This window comes from Pangasianodon hypophthalmus, chromosome 2 (genome assembly GCF_027358585.1).
Source record: "Pangasianodon hypophthalmus isolate fPanHyp1 chromosome 2, fPanHyp1.pri, whole genome shotgun sequence".
NCBI classification, from domain to species: Eukaryota; Metazoa; Chordata; class Actinopteri; order Siluriformes; family Pangasiidae; genus Pangasianodon; species Pangasianodon hypophthalmus.
The window spans coordinates 9,352,601-9,375,639 of record NC_069711.1 but is presented as its reverse complement, the minus strand read 5'-3'; the positions used below and the strand labels follow the sequence as shown (position 1 = coordinate 9,375,639).

The 23,039-nt window shown below is 39.5% G+C and overlaps 1 protein-coding gene across 2 annotated transcripts; it reads left to right on the top strand.

Moving 5' to 3' along the window:
- The first annotated feature begins 1,294 nt into the window (after nucleotides 1–1,294).
- Nucleotides 1,295–16,271, top strand: hyal1 (hyaluronidase 1). Of its 2 annotated transcripts, none has more exons than XM_026927627.3 (4): nucleotides 1,295–1,435; nucleotides 8,534–9,450; nucleotides 9,647–9,736; nucleotides 15,151–16,270. In XM_026927627.3, exons 2-4 carry the CDS (start codon nucleotides 8,536–8,538, stop codon nucleotides 15,520–15,522), a joined length of 1,377 nt encoding a protein of 458 aa, XP_026783428.3. In that variant the 5' UTR covers nucleotides 1,295–1,435; nucleotides 8,534–8,535; the 3' UTR covers nucleotides 15,523–16,270. The 2 variants fall into 2 exon arrangements, with proteins under 2 accessions (XP_026783428.3, XP_034155565.2); XM_034299674.2 differs by lacking the exon at nucleotides 1,295–1,435 and adding an exon at nucleotides 5,599–5,861 and having other exon boundaries at nucleotides 15,151–16,271.
- Nucleotides 16,272–23,039: the final 6,768 nt, after the last annotated feature.

The window sequence follows — 23,039 nt, the reverse complement described above, 5'->3', positions numbered from 1 at the left end:
AAAGTCTTTAAAATATATGAAGTCATTCAAAGACACTATTATTAGTCCCACTCGATCCCCAAGTCCTTGTACACAGCAAAAGTTTTCAGATTGTGCAATAGACTCAAAATAATTTTTGATAATAATAATAATAATAATAATAATAATTTTAAGCTCACATTTGAAGACAGAAAAGAGAGGTTTGGATTTTGATCAGTGATCCTGACCCTTCTGCTGTCCGGACCTGCCTGATCCATCCTGATGCCCTACTTCTGGTTGGAGTTCTCATCAGTTGGAGATCGTTAGCTGTTGCTGGGGCGGGGGGGCCACATGGACGGCCTGAAGATCATTGGGATTGCTGGGGATGGTGCCGCTTGGGGACCGTGGAGATGGCTTTGTACTGCGGTTCATATGGGTTGTACAGTTGTACAGTGTTGGCTTGGGACTGCGATTGCTGCGGTGGCTTTGGGACTGCGGTTGCCACGAGCAGCTTTGCACTCAGGTCTCCATCAGTGGACAGTGAATAGATTCAACAAAGCAGACTTCATGTGAAACCTGTAATGAATTTCCTGGTTACACAATTGCACTATTTGTCCATGTAGTACACAGTTATAGAAGAGAACAAACAGTTTTGCACTCAAGTCTCCATAAATGAACAGTTGTTTACTTCATCAAAATAGACTTCATGTTAAAACTATAATGAGTTCAGAAATAACTCTGATGCTTATATTCATAAGTTGCTCATAAGCTCTTGGTTACACAATTGCACTTTTTTGACCATGTAGTACACAGTTATAGAAAGGAATTTTTTTTTATAATTGCACTATTCGTTGTCACTCAGATGAGGATGGGTTCTCTTTTGAGTCTGGTTCCTCTTAAGGTTCCTCTTTTCTTCTTCATGTCGTCTCAGGGAGTTTTTCCTTACCACCGTCACCTCTGGCTTGCTCATTAGAGATAAATTCATACATTTACAATTTATATCCTGAATGTATATATTTCTGTAAAGTTGCTTTGTGACAGTGTCCATTGTTAAAAGCACTATACAAATAAAGATGAATTGAATTGCATAGAATATTTATGGATATGGTACTTTGCTAATAAAATATATAAGATTTAGAGAGAAAAAGATACCATTTCTTCGTTCATATTCCGGAAAACTAAAAATTACAGCTCTATAAATAAAAACAAACTTAGGATTCACATAACACTGAATGAATTCAAGAATTTAACAGTGTAGGTAAAGCACCAAAACCAAATGTAGAGCTGACGCGTCAGTGTTTGAACTCTTACAGACCACGCCCCTCGCGCGCCTCCCTCCTCTTTATTCCCGCCCACCGCCCTCAGGCCCCGCCTTCTGCCAGGATTTCTTCCTCTTTTCGCCTGTTCACAGTCACGAGGAGTTTACTTCTCGTGTTGGGTTTCTGTCCATGAAACACAACTAAATCGCAGCTCTCCGGTAGGTAAAGCTACATTACTGTAGATTGTCAGTGCAAATCATAACATTTTAAACAGTTTTACCTTCACTGCAAAACATTTGATCTTAGCGAGTACAATACATTAAATATATACATAAATATAAGGCAAGTTCTACTATTCCTCAAGATTCGATAGTTTTAAACAAACAGAAGATTATTAAGCCTATTTCTAGATTTTTTAAAAATGATTTCTTTCAAGCTTGAAAATGTCATTCTACTGGCAGACAAGTTTGTTTATTTCTGGAAAGAAGCAAAAAGATCTGCTAGTAGACAGAATAAGTGTTGCTTGAGAGATATGAGTGTAAACATGTACAGGTTTAATAATCTTATATTTGCTATATAATAATCTCATAATTAGACATATTAGACAACTTTTCCTTTATTCAAGATATCTTCCCTTGCTGAGATATCTTTTTTTTGTTGTTGTTGTACCTTCTTTCTACTTCCCCTTTCCTCCAAGCTCTGTATGTTCCTGTTTAATCTGGAGATTCAGTAACTAGAATACAAAGGAACACTACTGACCTGGCAGATTTTCTATTAGACTGAATACATTCATTCTATAATGTCAATACATTCTATGATGTCATTAACAACAACAACAACAACAACAACATCAACAATAGTTATCAATATTACAATTTTTAAAATCAAAGTTTGCAAAGTGCTTTACAGTGTAATTGTGATAGATTAAACTAGAAAGAGAATTTCCATTTACAGGTGTAGAGATTTCCAGCAACTGGGTCTATAGTGATAAAGAGGTGACCCAAAATACCATCATTCCAAAACCATGGGCATTAACACGAAGTTGGTTTCCCTTTGCTTTGATAACATCCTCCACTCTTCAGGGAAAGCTTTGCACTAGATTCTGGAGTGTGGCTGTGGGGATTTGTCAGCCACAGGAGCATTGTGAGATCAGGCACTGATGGCAAGTGAGAAGGCCTGATTTGTAGTCAGCCTTCCAGTTCATCCCAAAGGTGTTCTGTGGGGTTGAGGTCAGGGCTCGGGCCACTCAAGGTTTTCCAGTGAAGGGAAGTCTTAATACTACAGCATACAGAGACATTCCAGACAATTGTGTGCTTATAACTTTGTGGCAACAGTTTGGGGAAGAACCACAATATGGCTGTGATGGTCAGGTGTCCACAGATATTTGTCCTTCAGCCTGTGACCTAGAAATCGATTGAAGTCTGCCATTTCAAGACATACCAAGTCTTAAAATGCACTCCTCGGAGGCCCAAGGATTCACAGGTGCTTCCTTCCTTTTTATTTTTAGAGTGTGCTGTGAGGCTAGGGTATAAATACTCCACCTCTGCCAAAAAACAAATTCCATTAAAAACACAATAATCAGAACCTCAAATAGAACATTAATAAACTTAACATTAATTAAACAATCGTGACAAATAAAACCAATGTATGAAAAAGTAAACTACTCTTTGAAAGCAAACAAGGTAAGAACACAAGGAGGTCCACTTAAAGAAGTGAGCTGCATCCCAAGCAGATATTTAAAAAGTCTCTTAAAATATTCTCTTCTTAAAATCTTATCTTTTTCTTCATTCCAGTTCAATATCTTGCAGCATTCTGAAATCACTGTTAGTGATACAACTCTTGGGTAGGTCAGATATGAGGGCGTTACAGTAACCCAGTCTAGTTGTCAACTTTTATCTCTTCTATCCACAGATGACTAATATGATTTTTGAAGCTGAGGTCACTATGAAAAATTCCAAGATACTTGATGTACTTTTTGGCCTTCAGAGACAGCAAATGAAAATAGAGCATATCTTTAATTTATGAGAGGTGACAGATCTTGGAGCAGCAGGCTTAAATGCATAAATGCTCTATGTGTCGTCCTTATTTGGATGAAATGGTTCTAATTATCCCTGCCAGTGGAAGCATATGCATATATTTTAAAAACCAGAGGTGCAAAAAATGGACTGTGGGGCAACACAGGATAACTTCAGGCAGCATCATGTTATGGGTGCTTATTAGCGGAAGGACAGGGGGATTCTCCCTTCATCATGAAAACAACCTGAAGCATACAGCAAAGACATTGCCGGAGTGGCTTCAGGACAAGTCTCTGCAAGTCCTTGAGTGGCACAGCCAAAGCACAGACCCCATAGAATATCTGTGCAGAGACTTCTGATTGAGCTTGAAAGTGTGTAAAAACTGAAGGGATCTGAATACTTGAATACATTTCCCTAAGATGACACAAGAAAGAAAGCTTGAGAAGAACCAGATGCAAAAGGGAACCCATCCTCTTCTGGGTGACAGAGGGACTGTATTGAGATTATAAATCATTACAATGTACAGTTGTACATGGGTAAAAACAAACATCACATGGAGAGATTGGAATCAATAATCACACCAAGGTATTTCACTGCTGCACATGATGTTACTGAAAGGCCATTGAGAGTGACTACATAATCAGAAAGTTTACTTGTAGCTGCCTGTGGGCCTAGTAAGAAGTACTTCTGTTTTGTTAGAATTAGTAGTAGGAGGAAGTTACTCAGCTTTCAGTGTCTAATGTCCTTTTACACATTCCTCAACCTTTGGGATGTTTTCTTGATGAATATGGTATTAGCTTCCACTGCCATTGGGATGACACACAATGTTATTGCAAAACATTGAGTTTGGAGGTTTTGTGTTGATTTGGAAGTATGTTTGGATGAAAATTCTATGGCCAAGTCTGAAACTCCTGGCAGAAGTAACCCGGTTTTGGGCTAAAATCTCTTGGGACTTAGCAGATTCATGATGCCATTAGTCTTAATAAAAGCACCTGAACCAAAAGCCCCAAGCCCAAAGAAATCAGATAAACTGCGCAACTTTACAATTGATCTTTCGGCTCTTTTTTCCTTCCTTCGCTATCTTCTCATTGTGTTGGGGGACAGTGTGTTCATGGGACCAATTCCTGGCAAATTTCCAACTGTTTCTGACATTCCGACTGTTTCTGACATGAAACTTTTCGATATGGCTCTAATTGTGCTTAATGGTATTTTTAACTGCTGTTTTTGTATTTTTATATATCAAGTACGTCATTTGTGCAGGTCAGCAACCATCTGTTTCTTTTGAGTTTAAAGTTCTTGAGTTTAGAGTTCTTTCCATGGTAATTCTGGGGAAAGAAATTATAGCATGATAACAGAACTGCTATCACTATGAAACAATATGTTTGTCATATAAGGAAAGATTAGATGTTCTTTGTGAACCATAATCAGATTTTTTTTGGTGCAGTAGCATGGCTTTCTTCTTTCCACCATTATATTAACAATATAATAATATAATAATATAACCCAGATTTGGCAAAGTATAGTCAATAAATGATCCCTAATTTATTTTTATGCCAGTTGAAAAATGTGTTGCCTTCTGATGAAAAAAATACAAAAGCAGATGGTTATGCAAAGAAAAATCATTATTGGAGAATGTGATAGTGATATGCCTGTCTGGTAGGTCGATACTAAATGTACTGTTTTGTGACTTTTGCTCCGGGGAAATTCAGTTTAAAAGGTTTGGCTGATAGCATCATAGCAGAACTATGAACATTTCAGCACAAGCCAAGGCATGCTGATTTAATATTACAGCTGGCATCCTGTTTATCCAGCAGCCTCCCACATTGATCAGACATAATACTATACATAAAAGCCAAACTGTTATTCTCTTTTTGTATAAGTTTTATAACCAGATCCAAGCCAATTCTCCTGTTGGTTGGTGATAATTGTTATGAGGAATGCACTATAAATCATAATCATTGCAGTGATATAACATCCTTGTGGAATATGCTGCTTAAAAGCATTTGAGAGTAAAGTTAATAATGTTAGCCTGAAAGTAGAGTAATTGATTATTCAATCAGTGAAAATGTGAAAAGGATTACTCTAGCCCAGTAGGTCCCAAACTAGGCTTGATTTACAAATGTGGTGGCGAGAGATACTCTTACTGCTCTTTTATTTTATTCCTTTACATTACAAATTAATAAAAGAACTATCACGCTAACTATAAAACTATATTTTGTGTGTTATTTTAGTCTTTTTACAATCCTGTCATGCTGCACTACACTCTAAAAAATTATCCATGTGGCTAGTGAGAAAAGCTTAAAATAAAGAACAATTTCGACATAAAAAATTAAATTTGTTACATGTACATGTATTAGTGAGTTGACAACTTATTTGAAGAAGTTTGTCAAACTGAAAAGAAAGAAATCTGTCTCAGCTTATTAATATATGGATTTTAAACAGTCTTGCTTTCACCTAACAACAAAAAGTATTAAGTTAGGGAAACTTGAAAATGTAGTGAGCAAACTTAAAAAGCTGAGAACAGGGCTGGACCTTGTCTGAACATGCCAGAGCCAGACCTCGCCTACAGGAGGAGAAACAACAGCAGAAATGAACAATGAAGGAACGAGTGCTAGTGCAAACATCAAAGGTACATACTGAGGAGCCTAACTATTTTTATTTGTTTTACTAGCAGCAACTATCAAACTATATCGGCACGCAGTGCAAAAAAATCGTTGTCACAGGACACTAAAGTTTAAAGTAACGTTACAGCTTGCCCCTTGCTAATTCGACCGTTGGAAAGTTGACTTCAGCTAGCAAGCTAGCGTCTTCTGTGTTAGCCACTGCATGCCCTTTGCTAATTTGGAGTTAGTGAAGTTGACTGCTAGCTATCGTGTGTCTTCAGTTTTCTTAGGTTTTGTTTTAAAGTGGCAGCTGAATGACCGTAATCGGCACTGAACGTTTGTAGCATTAGTTCAAACACTGCACATGTTTGAGAATAAGTCTTGTGTTGCCCTAATTTAAATTTGGCACTATTGATAAAAGTTTGTGGATCATTTGACATTTTCAACTAAACCTGTAACAAATGTAGGTCACTAAACTTTTTTTTTTTCTGTGGAGAAGTTTGATTCTGTTGTAGAAGTGCCATTTTGTTAACATTTTTTATTTAACAATGTTTGATAGACACGTTTAGACACATTTAGACACTAGACACAGTTAGACCAATTTCATTGAATCTACAAATAGTTTGCCTTCATGTTTCCACCAGAGCGTGATTCAATGAGCAATTATAATAAAATTGAAATTGCTGTGTTTTTTTATTCTGACAGAATTGAAATTAATTACTATTACTCAAAAAATTAAGGTAACAATTTGCATGGACATTTCTGAGTAGACTGAAAGCAAAATAAATAAGATAGAACAGCTTAAATTAACTATTAAGTTGGCTCAACTTCAGCTTTTAGAGGACAATTCAAATCATGTTGGTTGTGCTAAACAAATTGAGTTGGGCTAACTAGAAAAGTCTCACAATATTTACTCAAAAATGTCTTGAGTTGAAATAACTTTAAAAAATCCATGCAAATTGTTACCTTAATTTTTTAAGTTGAGCCAGTGTTTTAGTATGTTTTAGAGTGTAGCGCTTAGGAGTTTAGCAATAAAAATGGACAAATTTCCCCATCCATCTGCTTCCACTAAACAAACTAACATTGTGTCTCAAATCACATACCTATGTACTAACACTAGCCGGGTTTCCTACTATGGGTAATGTGTGAATTTTAAAAACCTCTCATTAGCCTTCAAACCTATCAAAAGGTTGGTTTTGTGTACCAGTCTTCTGGATTTTTTAGATTAGTAAATACTTTTGAATTAAAGGTCATCATTTTAAATTTGAAATACAGATCATGACAACCATCATGACGACAATGGAAAGAAACAGAGCTTGTCAATCTGTTTATGAATGAATTGTGCATGAATTGTGCATGACTTCGCTAAGCATTTTACAGTTTGACTTGGAAACTCCTCGCTTTTAATCCACCAGATGTACATAAAGTATGCAGGCGAGTGTGTGAGCAACACCATCTATGTTACGGCTGCTTCTGCATGTGCACGCCATGTCACATGTCATGTATGAACAAGACCCCTCTGCTTCACACTGGCCTGTATCACACCACACTATTTTTCCTATAGCAACATGTCCCGTTGTGTTCTTATGTATTGTTTGAAGCTGGCTGTAACTGCGGAAAGAGATGTGCCCTTTCTAACACACCTCCTGACATTGTGAAAAGGTGTGTCGAGAAATGCAAGCTCACCCTACCTTCCAGATGGTAGTGACCCTCACAGTGTAGTGACGGGAAAGGAATTTGGTTCTTAGTCATTTACGTTACACATGTGTTACTGGCACAATAAAATGCTACAGTAGTCATAAATTATAATTTGGCAATTAAAAAAAATGTAGTGTGGTCAAGGCTTGAGGTCAAAGAAAATTCACCATTTGGGGCAGGTGTTCATTTATGCAAATGCTTACGCCTCCATGGTTATTTTCTAGCTTACTCACTTGTCATCATTGCTCTTTGTTTGCACGTGTAACAAACATAAGCATATAAACATAAAGGCTGTAAAAGGAAGTGTTTTGTACTTCACCTAAATATACATGCTGTGCTGTGCTGCTTGTTTATTATAGTGCATGATTATTATAGATAATTAGCTATTCAGTATAATGTATCTTTGTTAAGTGAAATTGCCTCCCATCACAGAAATTACCTTTTGAAATGGAACTTCAGCTCACCTTATTATACATTTAAATTGGCTTGTCTCATCTCACCGGGTGTGTTCATTTCACTAGAGTTCTGCATTTTCCTTCATGCTTGCGTCTTCTTTTGCAGACAACAAGGCCCTCCAGAATTATTGGGTCTTTATGAAAATAAGCAAAAAATTAAAAAAAAGAATAATATTCAGTAAATGATCTTTTGAGGTCAAATATACAGGGACATTGCATACTTTTATTTAAGCATTATTGGCATGGTTATATTTAAAATTTTGTCATGCCTGCCCTGGAGAGAATAACAGTACCAAGTGTCTTCCTATAATTTATGTCAATGTTGGAGACACTTTCAAAGGAATATTGGTCCACTTCTCCATGCAGAGCGTTTTAAGCTCCTTTATTTTCTAATGACTGTGGGCTTCAATTCTTTTCAATTCAGGCCACAGGTTTTTAGTAGATTTTAAAGAGAATATATACTTTTTTTATCAACTTGTCTCATTTCACCAGATATGCAGACTTCACTAGAGTTCTAAATTTTCCTTTATGATGTTTCCTGCCAGGTATGGGCACCATTGCACACTGGACATGTCGTCTCGCCTTTCTCTGCATTTTTTTAACATCTCCCATCATGGTCCATCCACATAAGTTGCTATCTCAGGTTCCATTCTTCACAGTATGGAATGCTCCTACTGAAAAATGTGCAACTCGCTATGGTGTTGATCTAGACTTGAGCGTTTTTGATATCGTCCACAACCTGAACCAGAGCTTTATCGGGAGTAACATCACCATCTTCTACTCGGACAAGCTGGGCTTCTATCCTCACTACACTGAGAAAAATGAATCTGTGTATGGAGGTGTCCCACAGAACTTCAGCCTGCATGATCACCTCTCGCAAGCCTATAAAGATCTGCAAAACAGCATGCCAGATAAAGACTTTAGTGGCCTGGCTGTAGTGGACTGGGAGAGCTGGAGACCATTGTGGGAGCGCAACTGGAACAGAAAGGAGGTGTACCAGCAAGGCTCTAGAGCACTGGTGAGGGCTAAACACCCTGACTGGAAACCAGAACAAATAGAAGCCCAGGCCAAGAAAGACTTTGAAGGTGCAGCACAGGCCTTCATGGAGCAAACGATAAAGCTCGGACGAGTTGAACGACCATGGGGGCTGTGGGGTTTCTATGGCTTTCCCTGCTGCTACAATTACCAGTATAAAAAAAATGAGACATACACAGGGGAGTGTCCACCGCTAGATGTGAAGAGGAACAACAAGTTATCTTGGATGTGGAATGTAAGCACTGCTCTGTATCCTGATATTTACATGGATCTGAGCCTTAAGGGTCATGACAGAGACATTCTACTGTATGTCCAACATCGAATTATGGAGGGCATGAGGGTGAGAGAGCAAGTCTCCCCTAATCAACCAGTTGTCATCCCCTATGCCCGTATCGTCTATACCTACTCGATGACATTCCTCTCACAGGTATTGAGCCATCTGTCTGCACAAAAGGGTATTTAGAGCTTGACAACAATGAAGTATCCAGATACAGTGTAAAAATGCAACTTATTTGATATTAATGATATTAATGACTTGATAGTCTGCTACTGCATTTGCTTCTCAGTTCTCACAGTTCTTAAAGTGATCCTTCAAGATCCTTTGTTTTGTGTGTGTTTTATAGGAGGATCTGGTTCATACCATTGGAGAGAGTGTCGCATTAGGGGCAGCAGGAGTTGTGCTATGGGGAGATGCCAGCTACGCCAGAAGCGAGGTGAAATATACTAAATATTTTTATTGTTTTAGGAATGTTTTTATTAACATTTTGTTAATAAACTCGTACGATTCCCTAACAATCGTACAATTCCCAACTCTTCTAGAAGCAGCACAAATTGAAGTGAAAAAAACCAACAGATATACAGATATAGAGATAAAACTTAAAAAATGAAAAATAATAATAATAACAGGGCACGAGATGTGTAATGGGAAAATAAATAAATAAAAGGGGGGGGGGGGGGGTTGTGTACAATGGCTTATATTATGGACTGGAGGTCCAGCTCAAGTTGTAGACCAAAGATTTTACCAATAAAATGCATTACTTTTGACCAATAAGCTTTAATTATATGACAGTCCCATATACAGTGAATATAATCCCCCATCTCTCCCTTACATTTAAGGCAATACTAGGAGTTTATTGGATTCATTTTGTGTCTAAAATATGGTTTGATATGCAGCCTGTGCAAAATCTTATGCTGGATGCAAGTTACTAAATTTACCATTAGTATTTTAGAAAGTAGAACTGTAATTTTTGCTAACAAAATTCTAAGTCAATGCAATTAAGCTAAGTGCAGTTCTATGTCCCATCTTATGCAGCGTCTCTTTTCACAATGCCATCAAAAGGCAAAACTGTTGCAGTCATGTTACTCACTCAAGTCAGTGTGATGGCTGTGACTGAATACTGTCTGTGAGTGCTTTGTAGTTTGGCTCATAGCTACAGACAGCCAGCCTGAGGCAGTCTGTGAGGTGTCTGTCAGTAAGGTGGCTCCTGTACTTTGATTTGATTATTTTCATTTCACAGAGGTAAGTGGATCCAAAGTAGGCACTCAGTCTTAGTGCACAAGCTTTGAGGAGAGGAATCTTCTCTCTGCTGACAAGTCCCAAAAAGTCACTGCCCCTTGATCTGGCTTTCATTCAGTTTGTAAATCAACCATCTCCATGTCAACTCCACTTGGCCAAGTAAATACTTGCTGGAATTTGGCTGCTAGCTGTTCTATATGGGTTTGTCCTATGGGTTTGAGATGAATGCAGCAATATTCTCCATGACGCCTAACTCACCAAAACACTGATTGAACTCTGTTGCCACTTTGTCCAGGTGAACACAGTACTGCTCAGGGTGAAAAGCATCCTTGTCTTCGATGGCCTGTGACATTTTCTTCAGGTTGGGAAAATGTTTCAGCGTCCCGCTATTTAGATGTGTGGTCCAAACTTCGAGCTTTTCCTTGAACGCATTCAATGCGCTTAGCACGTGGGGCAGGTGTCGGTCTTTTCCCTGGAGCTTATTGTTGAGTGCATTCAGTTTTGCCATTAGGTCTGTCAGAAACCCAGTAGCCACTCATCATCTGACAGTTCCTCATGCTTCTCATTCCTTGTCGACAGAAGAGTCTTCATCTCAGGGAGTTTATCAAGTTTATCAGTTTGACCACCAATGTCATTACATGAGAAAAGTCCATGACCTTCCGGGCCAAGGCCTGCTGATGAATCACACAGTGATAATTCATGAAGTCGGGAAAATCAGGGCTATAAAATCAGCACACACACCTCGCATTGCCGGGGCCACATCAGTAGTAATTGCCACTAGTTTATGAATTGGGATGTCATTTTCATGGACATATTTTTTAAGCTCCATAAATATCCTCACCTCTCGTTCTCTCCTTTAAGTGCAAAAGAGTGAGGAAGTCCTTTGTTATAGAATCCTGGAAAGCCATTCTGACAAATACAACAAGCTGAGCTGTGTCCATTACATCCAGGGATTCATCGAACTGTGGCGAAAAATATTCATAGTGTGACAAGTCCTTTAACACTTGTCGATCCACGTCCTCTGACAATGACTCAACCTTCCTTGTCATTGTTGCAGGACCAAGTGGTACACCATGGAGTGTGGCTTTGCAGTCTCTGTGGTAATGGTCATTGCTTCCTTTAATAAATTGTCATCTGTAGAAGGCTTCTTTTGTTTAGCCAAAAGGTGACTTACACAAAATGATGCTTCAGTAGCAGCCTTATTTTGAGAAGCAGGTTTTGTGAAAAGTGATTGCTGGGCCTTTCCGATTTCAGCTTGTCAACTAGCACGGATTGTGCTCTTTGGTTGGTAGCTGTGCTCTTTGTTTGGTGCCGCTCCAGATTGCCTCTTTTAGACAGTGCTTGTGTTTGGTGTATGGAAATTGTATGTTTTTGCCTTTTTTTGTGGAGCTTCCGCCATGCTAGCTAACTGTTAGCTACCTAGCAGGTTATCACCAGCGAGTGCCGTATATTGACGTTTGCAACAGTTAATGTACAGGTACTCTTCTCTTATCTCATTGGTCACTTTAATGAGGCACCTGCTATGCTGAAAAAAATGCAGCTGGATCAAGAGAAAGAGAGAGAGAGAGGCGCTTGCAAAACTGAACATTAAAAAGGCAGAATGTATTTGTGTGTTATTGTCTATTTTTCTATTATTTTCGAGAGATACAAGTAAAGTCTCAAAGATCTACCACTCGATTGTGATTGACGGGTTGGCGACCACTGCTCTAGGCCTATGTGAAATACACACACACACACACACACACACACACATACAGCCAGGATGCAGATAATCTTGAGATCATATTTGTTACTGAACCATGCAATGCTGTGCTGTTCATTGGAAACGTGCTGTTAGTAGGAGGGTCTAGATGAGTCTTTGGGGCAATAAAGATTAAAAATATTTAGTAGGGGGTCACGTGACTGCGGATTGGAGGTAACAGTTTTCAAAGCTCCTGTGCCACTCATCTATTTATTCTTTATTTTTCCCTTTATTAAGACACAACTCGACACCATTTTATAATTAAAGTATTAGGTTGCTAGAGACTTTTTGGCCTGAAACCTTTTTGAAAATGCCAAGACACGCCAAGAAACCAGGAGAAAAAGGATGTGCCTTCAGAAGTGTCAGACGATCCTCCAGAGCAAACTGGTGATGACGTTAATAGTGATACTGAACTTAGCCCTGCTCTGTCTAAGGCACTTCAAACTATGACTAAGACAGTCTCTAAAGTTATAGATGAGAAACTTGGTCCCTTAGCGGAAACCATTCATAATCACTCCCAGCAAATGAAAAATGCTAAAACCTGCTTAGATGAAGCAGATTGGAGGACTGTAGCAGTAGTGGAGTCAACGGACAACACGCAAACCCACGTACTATCCCTTGAAAACAAAATTGCTTCACTTACCGAACACATTGACGACTTGGAGAACACAGATGGAGTCCTGACTTTCTTAAACTGGAGACTAAAGCCGGCCACATTAAGACTGCACCACACTTTGGCTCCCAAACCAGGGATAGGCCTTGTGTGTTGTATTCAGTTCCATAACTTCAGAGACAGACAGAGGGTACTCGAAAAAAGCAGGCAGTTGTCTGCAAACGGCGGCATGCAGTACGAGGGCAACAAAGTCTCATTCGACCAGGATTTCTCAGCTTCAGTTTTACGGAGGCATAAAGAATTTAATCGGATAAGGTAACAGTTGCAGGGGATTGGGACCCGGTACACAATGCTTTATCACACCAGGCAGCGTGTGAGCATTGGAAAAAATTATTTAGTGTATTTGACTCCCTAGCAGCAGCATCAGAGTACACTGACACGATCAATCAACCTAGACAGCCAGAGGTCTCACCATCTGACATCCCGGAGATTGATAGGTCCGCAGTGGATGGCTGAGTATGATTATACTATAACAAGCATTTTGAAATTAGTGACTTTATTATAATGTTTGAGTGGTGCAGTTGGCCAAACAATGTACGTATACAGCTTCGGTCGACTGCTGTTTGAAGGTTTTCATTTTACCTTTTATGTAAGTGCTTTTTCTTCTTTCGAAGATGGAAAGGATGGAGACTTCCTCAATAACAGCACTAAATGAGTGTGTTCTCCTAAACAGTATTGTTCTCTTTATGAACAATGCCCCCTAAATGCCCCCTTCTGTTTTTGTTTTTCTTTCTCTCTGATGTTCAAGCCTTGTTGGTATTATAGTTCTTCTGTTCGCATAGTAGCCCAGATATGCTTTCATTTGTATCTAGTGGAGTAATGAATAATGGGAAACACTCACTTGTAGGTTTCTACAAAAAGAAAAGAAAGTGCATATATTTTAAAACTCTAAATTCTTATCTACAAACCCTCAGTGAACTCATTATTTTCTACCCTGCATTACTCAGCCTGCTCACAGCCTGTCCATCCAATCTCATCAGTTTTGCTGATCATGCTTTCTATTGACTCACTCACACAAACCTCACATACTTCCCATTTTTAAAAGGCACTGTGGGCAGCACCCCACAGTGTAAGGCAGTGAGGAGTGTTATGTCAGGATTTAACTACATAGGTGTTGATGAAACATTTCCTATCATTTTTAGCATTGACTGCATAATATATAGTGTAGTTCAGCTTTCTATTTATTAAAGTGCCATAGAAATAACTCTTTTCAGAGGAGTCAAAGAAACAGAACAGCTCTGACTAACATCTCTAAGCCATCATCTGTGTGTGCTGTAATTCCGACATTATGTGAACCTGAGTCACAGACACAGCCAGAGGTCAAAACCAGGAAATGCTAGAATAAAATAGGAACTAGGAAAATGTCATGAAAAGCATGATAAACAGCTTACAGTTGTTGCTGTATTCACACAGAAATTTATATGTATGTATACACATGCATAAGACAATAATAATACTAATTACAAAAGAAAGGTGTGAACAGTGATTGGGGGGAATAGTCTGAGTGGACTGAGAGTAGCAGTGAAGAAACCCACAGGCAATAGATAACCTCTCCTCTATCCCATTTACATTTTACCAGAAGGTCTTGCCAAGACTGACTTAAGGAACTTTAATTACTTTCTTTTGTACTTGGGGAACATTTCCATATGCTAGTGCACTTAGAGCAAAGTCTAAAAATACCAGCAAGTTAAGGCAATATTTATGAACCAGAATAGCTGATATAGTATTGGCCGATATTATTATTATTATTATTAGTAGTAGTAGTAGTAGTAGTAGTAATAAGAACAACAAAAAAGTTAATTTTCTTATTAACTACCTGGTGGCACAATGGGTAGCATTTTTGTCTTTGCGGAGTTTTGGATGTTCTCCTCGTGTCCCTGTGGGTTTCCACTGGGTTTTGGGTTTCCTAAAAACATTCCAGCAGGCGGGTTGGTGTCTCTAAATGCTCCTCGATGTGAATGAGTGTGTGAACGCAAGTGTGGTGGCCTGCGATGGACTTACATCCCGTTCAGGGTGTATTCCTAAATCACTCCCAGTTTTTGTTTCCCAGTTATTCTCTGGATCCATCACAACCCTGACCAGTGCTTACTGAAGATGATTCAATGATGAGTTAATTTCCCTAGAAATGCCATAAAATATTTCCTGGAAAGAGCGTCCTGTTCCTGTTGTTAACTGTTACACAAATTCTCTTTTCCAGAGCACATGTCTAGCAGTGAAAAATTACCTGGATGAGACTCTGGGCAAATATGTGGTAAACGTGACTAAAGCGGCGTTTCTCTGTAGCAAGGAACTGTGTTCGTTTAATGGCCGATGTGTGCGGAGAGACCCAGGATCTTCAGCCTATCTTCATCTTGACCCAGCAAAATGGACCATCATCCCCAGAGCTGAGCTTCCTGACCTGAACACCAACAGTCCTTCATATGTGATACAAATGAACAGTAAGGAGGGGAGGTATCATTTTACAAAACCATTTAAGTGCCAGTGTTATCCAGGCTGGGAGGGCGAACACTGTGAGAAACAGGTTGCTCCTAAGCCTAGACAGAGAAAACAAATGTCTATAGATCTTTAAAAAAAAACCTAGGACTGGAAGAATTGTAGCCTGAGCAGTCAGTGCTGGCAAATCCTGTACAGACAGACACTCTGTCCAACTTACAGTAAAATTTCAAATATCACAAAATGAAAAACATATATTAGAATGACCATAACAATTTAATGCTAAAATGAACTTTAACTCACTCGAACTTAACAGACATTAACAGGTATTTATAATCAACTTATTCAATATTTGAATTACTTTAAAGTGCATGTCTAAACACTGGTGTAATACATTTTTGAGAATGCTGCTATTTTAAACCTTTAATCAAGTAAGTTTGTGCAAATTATTTATAAGGTCTAGATTATAAACAATTAAAACAATACATTGTCTTTTGTGGACTACAACTATTGTCTTTTTGTGTGCAATACAGCATTTATGAATGTGGCCCTCTTGTGTATATATATGGTACAATTTTAAACTTTAGGATACAATTCTATAAATAAAGTTTGCATTTTCAATACCAGTATTGGAATTATTTCAGAATGAACAGTATTACTTGTCTGTTGTTGATATTTATGTATAGAATGTATAACATAGTGAAGGTTAGACCACCCTCTTCTGGGATTTTCTTGTACTACAACTGCAAAACACGTCTGAGTCTATAGTCCTGGCTTGCCACTAGATAGCAGTAAAGGCACATCGAAACAGTTTGTATAGACAGTCGCATGTACATTTCTTGCTGTATCTATGTACTATTATATATATATATATATATATATATATATATATATATATATATATATATATATATATATATATATATATATAGGCTTTAAATAGGATTAAATAGGATTGCTGACTGCTGAAAGAAACTGGTGTCCTAAATGAATGAATGAATGAATGAATATGAAAATGAAGTTGCTGATGAACAATCAGTCTTGGTATTCCAATTATTTGTATTATTGTACTAATCGAGCTGGTATGGACCCACAAGACCTTTATGTGATTTTCTGTTAAATCCATTTTCCCCCATCAATGTTCAATATTGTTATTGTTCATAAATCAAAGGTCTTCAACAATAAAGACACTGTGAAATCTGTAAATATTTTACTTGTATTATTGACCTACATAAATAAGTACTGCATGGCTGAAAATTGAATTGATGTACTGTCCATTTCCCCATCATTCTTGTTTGCTGCCAAATAATTAACAATAAATACTGAATGCCCATTTTATTGAAAACAAAAGGGTGGTCTCTGACTTTTGTACAGAACTGACAGTACTGTATGAATGTGTAATTACCTGTATTTTCAGCATTTATTATATCTTTCTATGTATCACAACACTGATGCCACAGTATGGACAGAACACAAATCAAATCATGGGACAAATTAACTTTGTGACTTCTACATGTAGGCCTTTGTAGATAGTTATATTTGAGCAGATTTGCCCCCTAGTTGGTTATCTGGCATAATGGCATGTAATTTTGATGTGAATGCTTTATATATAGAACTCTCACCCAAAGTTCTCAGGAGTTCTGGGGTGAGGATGTGATTTGTCTAGTTTAGGCATGTTATTTGATTGACAACTGCTCATGGCTAAGAAGGCAAGGACTTGCACTCTTTCTTTTCTAGAGAAAATAATGTTTGATGAATCTGAAAATAAAAATATACAAATACTTGAGGTTGCCTAGAGAAGGTTGCTTGAATTTGCAGGCATACCATGGGAGTTGCATGGTGTCACAGCAGGTAGCCTTGTTGTCTCACAGCTCTAGGGTCGCTGGTTCAATCCTGAGCTTGGGTTACTGTCAGTGTGGAGTTACACATGTTTGCCCTGTGTCTGTCTGGGTTTCCTCTGAGTACTCTGTTTTTCTCCCACCTCCACAAAACATTTGGATTGGCTACACTAAATTGCCCCTGTGTGCAAATAAGTGTGTGAATGTGTGTGCCCTGCAATGGACTGGGGTCTCATCCAGGGTGTATTCCTTGTACCTTGTACCCAGTGTTCCTGGGACAGGCCGTTTGGTCAAGGTGCATTGACTGATTTGGCCAGTCTAAAACCCTTTGTTGTGTTGGCAGTGTATTTTGGGTCATTGTCTTGATGCATGATGAAGTTCCTCCCAGTTAGATTGGATGCATTCCAATTCTTACTGCTGATGAATAGTTTGTCTTGTGGTATGGCCTCTATATTTCTGCTCTCAAAGTTTTCTTCAAATGGTGGATTGTGATTTTCTTCACTCTCACAATGTTTCTGTCACCAACTGCTGTTGTTTTCCTTGGCCGACCTGTTTGATGTCTGGTTGTTAGTGCACCACTAGTTTCTTTCTCTTTCAGGACATTCCAAATTGTTGTATTGGCTATGCCCAATGCTTATACAATGGCTCTGATCAATTTTCCCTCTTTTCTCAGTTTCAAAATGGCTTGCTTTTCTTCCATAGACAGCTCTCTGGTTTTCATGTTGGTTTATCCTTTTTAACAATAAATGCAGTCTTCACAGGTGAAACCCAGGGCTCAAACCAAGAGTAGACATTCAGAACTATTAATTGTTTAAACAATCAATCTAACAGGGCACACCTGGGCAACAAGAAACACCTGTAGTTAACCATGTTGCAATATTTTTGGTCACTTGAAAAATGGGTGTTTTCAAACAAAAGGTGGTAAGTTGTTTAACACATTTAGATGTAAATATCAGGAAATGAAAGCTGAAATTCTGATCTATCATCTCATATTCATATTTTGATCTCAAACCCAAATGTCTTTAGCATATAGCAAAAACAAAAAAATTGGCCTTGCAGTTCCAATACTTCTAGAGGAGACAGAATATTTGCCAAAATACAACCAACTTTAGCTTGCATAGAAAAATTGTGCTCTTTACAGGAAATAACTGAGGCATGGATAAGTAAAGGCATTAAACAAGATGCAGAACTTTATCACAGTGAATGGAATGATTTTGAATACTATTGCAGGTTGCTGACTGGAACATGTCAGCTTCATCTCCATTCAGTTATAGGGTGAAAGTACAGCAGATCCAGATATCTTAGAAATAAGAATACTTCATGATTTACCTTTTTTTTTATTAGACTCCATTCAATAATAAGGACACAATTGTGGCTCTTTATCAGTTAAGGACCAAATGTTTAGTATAATGTAATGAAGATGAGCTGGCAAAAGTCCTAAAAAATTCTGTAAGGAAAGCAGATAGTAGATAGATAGATTTTGTGAGAATAAAGCAAGAAGCACACTCTGAAACCATTATTGGAGAATTAGAGTTTTCTAGGACTTTGAGTAATTTTACTATTAAATGCATTTTGTGGAATTAATTTGAGCTTTCTTATTAACATGTGAATACATGTGATGGGCCTTACCAGTGGTGGTTGGTGGTGGTATTAGTTGGGATGACTAAAATCTAATGTCTGTCAAGAATTAAACTTTTAGGATTGATCAGTACATTATATCTTGAGGTCTCAATAATAATAATAATAATAATAATAATAATAATAGAAGAAGAAGTAGTAATCTGTAAGTTGCTCTGGGTGTTTGTTAAATGCTGTAAATGTAAATAATATTAAGACAAATCATTACACACACATACTGGAGCTGCATTAGTGATTTTGTAATTTTTTAGTATTTCAAGCCATACTGCTCAGCTTGGTTGAAGGTACATTCCCACTGAATAGCAAAAATGGTAAACAGAAAATTTGTAGCTCTTTTGTCCATACCAAAAAAACACTAAACTTACAGTTCTGTTGTCTCTACTTTTGTGTAATTTGTACTTTAGACATGATAGAGTAAATAATCCACTTTTTCAAAACTGAACTGCTGTTCATCCCAAGTTATTCATCCCTACATCCCTACTGATATCCCAATATCAGAAGCATTCCTCCATTTCTATCCACACAGGCCACTCAGGTGCTTGTTCAGTCCCTTGTCATTTTGAGACCGGACTACTGCAACTCGCTTCTGGCAGGTCTGCATCTGAGTGCTGTTCAACCTCTGCAACTGATCCAGAATGCAGATGCACGACTTGTTTTCAACCTTCCTAAGTTCTCCCAGACCACCCCATTGCTATGCTTCCTCCACTGGCTTCCTGTAGCTGCCCACCTCAGATTTAAAACACCGATGCTTGCCTACAAAGCCAAAAACAGAACTTACTTCAAATCACTTATCACGCCCCGCACTGTACTATGCTCCCTTCGATCCTCTAGCACTGCACGACTGGTCCCACCAACTCTGAGAGTACAAGGAAGGCATGCACTAAGTCTTTTCTCTGTTCTGGTACCTACTTGGTGGAATGAACTTCCCCTAGATGTCTAAACAGCTGAGTCACTGGTAGTCTTCAAATGATGTCTTAAGCCCTAGAGAGTTTTTCGGTTGATGGTATTCTTAGTCCATGACCTAGCGAACCAGTATCAGGATGTATTTATTGATAGAGACTTCAAAGCACTTCTGTAAGTCACTCTGGATAGGGGCGTCTGCCAAATGCTGTAAATGTAAATGTTCACCTTCATTACACTTGCGACTGAGTCCATAACAAGACTGCTGTGTCAGACTCAGGAATTGAGCCCAGGTCTCCGGCATGGCAGTTCAACACTAATCCACTGGGCTATCAGAGGGTGCACAGACTCAATTGCGGAGTAACGCAAGTAAAGTTTCAAAGAGTTTATTCCTGAAAATCCAAAAACACCATAAGCAAAAGCACAGAAGATCTGGCAAAAAGTCAAAAGCAAAAATCACAATCAGATGCAAAACATCACTAAGAGCAGTTCCTTTGTGTCCAAATTATAATCCAGAAAATCAAGGTCAAAAACAGGGCCAAAGTCAAAAATACAAAAATCAGTCCATGAATAAAAGCAGAAAAAACAAGGAAAAATCCAGAGACATTACCATAGAGAGAAGCAGAGTTTTGGAACCCAAGCTGGCACTGGAATGGCGATATCCCTGTAGCTGAGGACTGGAGTGTGTTTTGTGCTTATTCTGCCCAGAGTAGCTGAGAGCTCCAGGATGAAGGGTTGCTGGAGACCCAGCCTACTCAGTGTGGTTTCCAGCTCCTGATTGACCCTTTCGGTCTGCCCGTTCAACTGGAGATGGTATCTGGAAGAGAGGCTGGCTGTGGCCCCAATCAGCTTGCAAAAGGCTCGCCATACATGGGAGGAGAACTGGGGACCTCGGTCAGAGACGATGTCCTGGGGGAGACCAAAAACTTGGAAAACATGGTCAATAACAGGTTTAGCCATCTCAGAACCTGTCCACTACAACCAAAATAATACTGTTACCTTCAGAAGTAGGTAGGCCGGTAATGAAGTCCAGAGAGAGGTGGGACCAGGGCCGATTCAGGATGGGGAACGGGTGCAGCAGACCTTGTGGATGTTGTTGCTGGTTCTTGCTCTGGACACACAAAGGGCAGCTGGCCACAAAACCTTTTACATCATTAACCATATCAGGCCACCAGAAACGTCTGTGGAGAAACTCATGTGTTCTTTGGTATCCAGGATGGGCAGTGAGGTGAGACGAATGTCCCCATTGAAGGACTTGGGACCTTACAGCTTTGGGCATGAACAGAAGACCCTTAGGACCTGTTCTGGGATCTGGGTCAGTCTGAAGTGCCTGTTTGACTACTGCCTCAATTCCCCAGCGGATGGGTGCCACAATTCGGGATGGGGAGATAACTGGCTTAGCATCTGTCTCTTGACTGGAACCATGTAGTTGCCTTGAGAGAGCATCTGGTTTTTTGTTGTTGGTTCCCGGCTGATATGACAGAGTGAAATCAAAATGGCTTGTTGGAGATACTCCAGATTTTTATGATCAGTCCATACCAGGAATGGATGCTGGGCCCCCTCCAGCCAGTCTCCATTTATCTAAAGCGAGCTTAACGTACCTAGACTCAGTAGGAGTCAAGCGGTGAGACAAAAAGGCACAAGGATGCAGTCTCCCATCCATTGAGCGTTGAGAGAGAATGGTGCCTATTCCCACATCTGAAGCATCAACCTCAACAATGAAAGGCAATGCTGGATCAGGAAGTATTAGAATGGGAGCTGAGGAAAAACACTGCTTAAGCTCCCTAAATGCTTTGTCAGCTTCTCGAGTCCACACAAAAAGGCCACTACTCTTCGTAGTCAGGGCAGAAATGGGAGCCGCCACCAAACTAAAGTCTCTGATGAATTTGCCATACCAACTCTACCCTCTTTGATAATAAAACCAAGAAAGGAGACCTCTGTGACGTGAAATTCACACTTCTCTGGCTTGACATACAAGTTATTGTGCTCATGTAAAGAGCTGGAGAAAATTAGAATGGCAGTTGGGGCATTGGTCAATCCAAAAGGCATGACTTGGTACTTGTTATGACCAGACAGTCTATTGAAGCTGGTTTTCCATTCATCTCCTTCACAGATTCTGACCAGATGATAAGCATTCCGCAGGTCTAATTTTGTGAAGATGGTGGCTCCCTGAAGCAAGTCGAGTGCTGTGGACATCAGTGGCAAAGGATAACGATTACGGATCATGATTTTATTAAGACTCCTGTAATCAATGCATGGTCGTAGGCCACCATCTTTCTTGCCAACATAGAAGAACCCAGCCCTTGCTGGAGAAGTGGACAAACGTATGAACCCACAGGCCAAGGCATCTTTTATGTATGTATCCATAGCCTTACGTTCGGGAAGCAAAAGTGAGAAAATCTGCCCCCGTGGAGGGCTGGTGCCAGGCAAAAGTTCTATGGTGCAATCGTAGAGCCTGTGTGGCGGAAGGGTGGATGCCTTTTTTTTTTTTTTTTACTAAACACCACCGTCAAGTCCAGATCCTCGGCGGGAACATGGGTTAAGTCAGAGGGATCTGAAGGTTTAGACTTAAGAGAAGGACTTGCAAAGAGGCATGTAGCATGGCAAGTAGGTGCCCCATTCCAGGACAGTACCAGTGAGCCAATCAATATGGGGATTATGACAGTTTAACCATGGAAAACCCAGGACCACAGGAAAGTCAGGGGACTCAATAAGGTTCAGAGACATTTTCTTCTGGTGATTTTCCACTTTAAGACGTAAGAGTGAAGTAATAGAAGTCACAGTGGCAGGTCGAAGAGGGTGGCCATCTAAAGCGGTGACAGAGAGTGGGATCTCAAGAACAACTGTAGGAATCTTGAGTCGATCAGTAAGTTTGGCATCAATGAAATTCCCTGCGGCACCTGAATCAACCAAGGTGCCGGGTCCCGGCCCTCCCTCTGCTGGACAGGACTGCTCTTTTCCCAGCAGCTCGGGACAAGAGACTCTGAAGTGGCCAGTTTTACAGCAATAGAGACAACACTTCTCTCTTCTGCGACGGTCTCTTTCGGCCTGAGACAGGTGAGCAAGTCCCATCTGCATTGATTCGGGTGCTTCAGTAGGAGATGTAGGTGGAAGCCAGGAGGGACCTGCTAGACCATTTGCTGTCTGGAAACTAGAGCGATCTCTTTGAACCTATCAGAAGGATAAGCAGTGAGTTGCAGTTCAAATGTCAATTGAAACTGGGTTAAAAAACCTCGGCATTCCTCAAGATTCCCATCATACCTTTGGGGCGCTGGGA

Coding starts and splice junctions, on each gene's coding strand:
- hyal1 (XM_034299674.2), top strand. CDS start 5,822: ATGAACAATGAAGGAACGAGTGCTAGTGCAAACATCAAAG. Junction 5,862..8,533: donor TGCTAGTGCAAACATCAAAG/GTACATACTGAG, acceptor GTTTCCTGCCAG/GTATGGGCACCATTGCACAC. Junction 9,737..15,150: donor CCAGCTACGCCAGAAGCGAG/GTGAAATATACT, acceptor TCTCTTTTCCAG/AGCACATGTCTAGCAGTGAA.